General features: G+C 58.6%; 1 protein-coding gene across 1 annotated transcript in view; it reads right to left on the bottom strand.

Moving 5' to 3' along the window:
* Window positions 1-2306: 2306 nt before the first annotated feature.
* ARHGEF37 (Rho guanine nucleotide exchange factor (GEF) 37) overlaps window positions 2307-5316 on the bottom strand; it is a 10076-nt gene continuing 7066 nt past the window's right edge. Inside the window, 5 exon segments of the mRNA XM_008945362.1 lie at window positions 2307-2516; window positions 2898-3070; window positions 3509-3704; window positions 4064-4192; window positions 5114-5314. Coding sequence (XP_008943610.1) covers window positions 2307-2516; window positions 2898-3070; window positions 3509-3704; window positions 4064-4192; window positions 5114-5314 — 909 coding nt within the window.

Below are 5316 nucleotides of genomic sequence, written 5' to 3' on the forward strand. Positions count from 1 at the left end.
TCCTCCTGGGAGAGCTGCCCTTGCCGGGCTATTTAAAGGCACATTTGTGCCCTTTATTTCCCCTCATGTTTAAGCTAGAAGAGCCACGTATCCTCTGGTGACTCCAAGAGGGTACTTCCAGGCTTGGGGCAGCAGCAGGTACAACAGCTTTGGGTGAAACCATGGGAGAAGTGAAGGCTGTCGGTGCCCTGTGTCCTGCAGCCAAATACTAGACCATGTCCTGAGGCTAGGCTCCATGGGGAAGGTCCCATGGCCATTGAGGTTGGCAGCAGGACTGGTGGGTACTTCAGAGCCAAACTCACCCCTTTGGCTCCAGAAATGGAAGAAGCCAGGCTAATTCCCTTCTTCCTAAAGGGGACATCTCCAGCCACCACTGGGACCTCAGCATAGGCACTGGTGCCACCATGGCAGGGCAGGGTGCTGGTGCTGGCCGGCTCAGCACCGAACAGAGGAGCCTCTTGGTGCCTCAGCTGCACCCAGCTTGGAGCACAACTGCATTATCTGCTGGTGGCTGACACACGCAGCGTGTTCCCAGTGCTGCCACCTCCTGCACAGCACTGGTGTGTGGCTCATGCACATCTCCCGGCGGGACGTGCATGGGCTGTTTCCACCTTGCCCTTCATGCCTGTTAGCCCTGGACATTTGATGGGTAGCATGGGAACCTAGGAGAAGCAGCTGGAGTCTAGGACGCCTTGCCACAGCCAGCACAAGTAGGGCAGAGAGCTCCTGGCCAGCACCGTCACACAGGCAGTACCACCGGTGGCTGCGGGGAGGGAAGGGGGGGGTGGGAGGCTCTTGTTTCAGACCTTGTGAAATCCAGAATCCTGGTGAGTGGGACAGAGAAAGCCCAACCGGTTTTATAAGCTGCCTACCAAGTCCTGTCCACTCCAGGTCTCCTTCCAGCAGGCAGATCAGGGCACAGGCAGCAACAGTTTCTCAGTGCTCCTTGTCCTGCTGTCACCTTTCACCCTCCAAAGAGTACAAGGCACCCACGGGCTGTGGAGCAGGACCTGCCTGAGCTGCTGAGTCCTGCCATCGCCTGCTCTGGCATGGGGCTGATTGCATCTGCGCCCCGCTGAGCCAGCAGGAAGGCAGCTCGGGAGGGAAATCCGACCTGATGTGATTTGATTAGGAATGGAAAAATCCAGAAGAGCCATCAGCAGAGAGCTGGAGGTGTGAGCCCTGTCGCTGTGGGGCTGGGGCTGGGCAGGCGAGCCCCAGAAGCAGCCCCCATGCAGTGGCCCTCATCCCCCCATGCCGGGGGCCCATCAGCCTTTCCCCAGGCCAGCTCCAGCGCTGCAAAACCCTCCCAGGCTCCGTCTGGCTGTGCGTGTGCTTGGGACTCTCCGTGGCACCTGGGTGTGGGCAGTGAGACCCCAGCCCCCTCGCAGGTAAAGCCCCAGGACCCTGCAGGTCTGCAGGAGGGGGAGCCCCGACCCAAAACGCACCCTGCAGCTCCCGGCCACCCTGCCCTTGTCACAGCCCTGCAGCAGCACGGCTTGGGCACAGGGACAGCACAATCTGCTGTAGTGGCACTGGCCAGTGGCCAGTCCCACCACAGCAGCGGCTGGGGAGCTTCTCGTCACCAGAGCTCCAAGTGCCCCTCAAATGGGCCAGTAGCATAGGCCTCCTAGGTGGCCAGGAGGGCTGGGGAGGACCCTGGTGGTGGGAATCACCCTGGCACCTCCCATTGCTGGTGGTGTGGCCGGGTGCAGCCTGGCCTTGCTGTGACCTTCAGCAGGGGAGCACCGTGGCACTGCAGGGTGGGCACCCGGGCAGCTGTGGAACCCCGGTGGGGAGCGGGGAGCTGTGTCCCCAGGGCTGCTCCACCTCAGGCTCTGTGCTCAAACCAGCGATTCCCAAGGGACTCTTCCCAAGAGCCCCAGACATCCTGTGCCAGGCTAAAGAACCCCTCTGCAGCACCCCACCCTTTGCAGCTGAGTCCTGATCTAACCGGAGACAATGCTGTTTCACCACCCTTAGGGACACCTTTGTCACTAACATGGAAATCCATAAATTCCTGGGAAACTGCAGCCACCCACCCTTACTCCCTCACACTCCTTTCCTTTGTGCAAGCACGCATGGGACATTGCACCCTCACGTCTATCCATCAGCGCTCTCCCAGCTGCCACCTCTTGCACCGACATCCCCTGGGCCACGTTCTGCCAGCTCCTTCCCACCACTTTCCCAGCCCAGGTCCACCACAGCTGCCCTCCTCCAGCGTTTTCTGCAACAAGTCCTTAGGTGCCAAGCAGAGAGCTCTTATCCGATGAAGCCTGCACCCTTGGGTGCTGGGCTGGCCATGCTCATACAGGCAAGCTCCAGCCCATGGTGTCCTGCACGGGGACGGTCACCAGGTAGCTGGAGGGCACATAGCCCCTCTGGCCATTCACCTCCACGAGGCTCCACTCCTTGCTGCCCTTCTTGTCATGCGACTCCAGCACCACCACAGGTTGCCCTGCCTGGATACTGACCTCCTGCGGGCTCCTGGCTGCGAAGGAGAAGCCGGCGACCACCTGCAAAAGGTGGAAGGAGGGAGGAAGCCCTTGCTGGAGTCAAAGAGGGGGAAGGACATGGCAGGGCAGCAGCTAGAGGGGATGTGGAGCTTGTTTCCAAGAGGGCAGCACAGTACTGCCATCAGTGGAGGGACGCTGGGGACTCCACCAAGCACAGTTCTCTTGCTCTGTCCATCCCTGGTACAGTAAGTCAGACACCAGCCCCATGGGGCACTTGGCATGGGGCTGTGACACTCCCCTGCTAGGCATGTGGCTGCACAGGTGTGACCATGTGTGTGCTGGAAAAGCAGGTCCACCTTCTCAGCCCCATGCCGCACACACAGGGACTTGCATGGAGCCACTGGGGTTGCTAGGAATGGCCCTGGGGGCCCCCATTCTCACCTGGAAAGCTGGGGTGAAGGTGGCCACCTCGGGCCTGGGAGCTTCAGGTGATGCATATGAATGTTGCCTTCTCTCTGTGCTGCTCTCCAGGGCTGGCATCTGCATCCCGGGCTGCTGGCTTTGTACTGGGCAATAGGGCTGGAGCTTTCCAGCAGGCACAAACCCACGGGGACCTGGAGGACATGCACACACACAAGTCATGGGGGTCTACTGTCTGGCACATGTAGGACTGGTTGGAGGAGAGAGGAATGACAACTTGGCTGTTGCCTGACATGGCACAGCAGCCCTGTTCAAAAGTGTCCACCATTAGGGGACATCCAGCAGCAAAACCCCCCCAAAAGGGGTTTCCAGATGTTTTGGTGTGCACTGGGACTTTCCTTTTCCAGCCATGATGAGCCATGAGTGCTCCCTCATGGGGAAACGAGAACTTTACAGCTAATGGCTATGGGTGCAGCTGGCAAAGCAGGGGTGGGGGTGGGCTGAGCAAACTCTGGAAGGGAGAACCTGGGAGGCAATGGCCTGCTGTTTCATCCGAGATGAGGAATGGTTCGGGTTTGGTTTCTGACCCTGGTGCTGAGGCAGGGAGAGGTACCCTGTAGCACTCACAGTACCTCCAGCGTCCACCAGCCATCTGTTTGTGTTCCCTTTAGTGTCCACGCTTTGAAGCAGAGCTACAATCTGTCCCCTTTGCAAGGTCAGGTCCAAGTCTCTGCTGCCACTGATGTTGCTTGTCACTTGGTAAAGTTTGTCTGGGCCATGCTTGCTCACAAGAGAAAGGACCTTCCGTTCCTCAGCAGGGTTCAGAGGCTGGTAGGGAGCAAGAGACACAGGAGCACTTGATGAAACAGGCAGGAGGCTGAGGCCCTCCATGTACTTGTGCTCTCCTTTCTGCAGGATCACATCCCAGCGAGAGGTTAGAGTAGAAACTCCTTCACAGTATCTGCTCTGCTTCATGGTTTGGAAATGAGGATCCAGAACCAGAAGAGCTGAGACTGTTTCATCCCTGGTTATTCCCAGCCAGCTGCCATCCGGGGCTTTGGGGAAATACTGTGGCTGTGGAAATCCTCCATGCCACTTTCTGAGCCAACCTCCCCCCCAAGGAGATGTTCTGCACAGTCCCACCTCTTCATCCAGCTGGCCTGAGACACTTCCTCCCCAGCTCCTACCTGTGTCACAGGGCTCGGTGTGACCGTCTCAAAGGTCTGGCAGAAGGTACGGAGCTGAGCACCAGACTGCTGCAAGGTGTCTTCCACCATCTTCCAGAAACTGGGCAGAGGCATGTGGCCATGGGGCATCTGTGAAGAGAGACCCTGATAACAGAGAGTGCCCTGGGCAGGAGAAAAGCCATGTGTGGGTCAAAAGAAAAGGAACAGGAAGAAAAGAGGTGCTGTAGCAGGAGAACAGACCTTGACACTAAAGATGCACCTTCCCTTTGGCAAGGAGAGCTGCTGCTCTCTGGCTCTGAGCCACCGGCCCTGGGCAGGGCGGTCACACGGGGCTCTAGGTCTGTAGCCAGCCCACTACAGCAGTCCCAGGGTCCTGCTGTCCTGTCCCAAGCCCACAGTCTGTCCCACCTGACTGAAAAGGGAGCCCGGTGGATGTAGCTCTGGGGTAGATGTCTGCAGCAAAAGCAGCCCAGGCTGAGGAAAGGGAATCCCCTCTCCTGACTGGGTATGTATGAGCAGTGCCTGAGAGGAGACCTCCACATTCCTGCATCTTGTTCTCGTCTTGGCCATGGGTCAGGCCAGCCCAGAGCCTGAGGCAGAACACAGCCCTGGCCTGACCCACCATGTTTGCAAACGTCAGGCTCAGGGAGTGCTGTGCAGTGAGGAGCCCTGGGAGGTATCTCCCAGAGGATGGAGGTTTGAGGGATGCTCATTCCACAGGCCATTAGCTGTACTTCTCCTCCTTGCCTTCCCTGCACAGAGCTCTTGGGAGCTCAGTCAACACTGAGCTCCCAGGTAGCACATCAATAAATTACCAGTGGTGTCCTCAAAGCAGGACAGCTCCTGGCAGTGAAGAAGAGACAATTTGGCTTTCCCCAGCTGAAGGGGAGGAGAGATCCCCTACAAATGCCAGACAGGGACCTGTGTGTCTGCAAGGGCAGGCGTGGGCTACAGCAAACCTTCAGCGCCCTGGCACTCAAGTGATGCCCCAAGCCTGAAGAAGGCAGTTCTGGCTCAGCATGTGCACACACGCCAAGGGGTTGCTCTCACCTGCTCTAGTTCCTTTTCTGCCTGTTGCAGGACCTGGGCAGCCAAGTCCCACTGCAGGGCACTGAAGGAGCGCAGTATCTGCCCCAGGAGCTGCAAAGCTACCCGGTTGAACTGTGGGAGCTCGGCCACGAGCAGGGCATTGATGGCAAGGTAGGTGTTCATGGCTGCCTCCTCGTCGTATGTCACGCTGCCCATCTCGCTCT

The sequence above is a fragment of the Merops nubicus genome, unplaced genomic scaffold, assembly GCF_000691845.1.
Source record: "Merops nubicus isolate BGI_N331 unplaced genomic scaffold, ASM69184v1 scaffold36538, whole genome shotgun sequence".
In the NCBI taxonomy this organism is placed as follows: domain Eukaryota; kingdom Metazoa; phylum Chordata; class Aves; order Coraciiformes; family Meropidae; genus Merops; species Merops nubicus.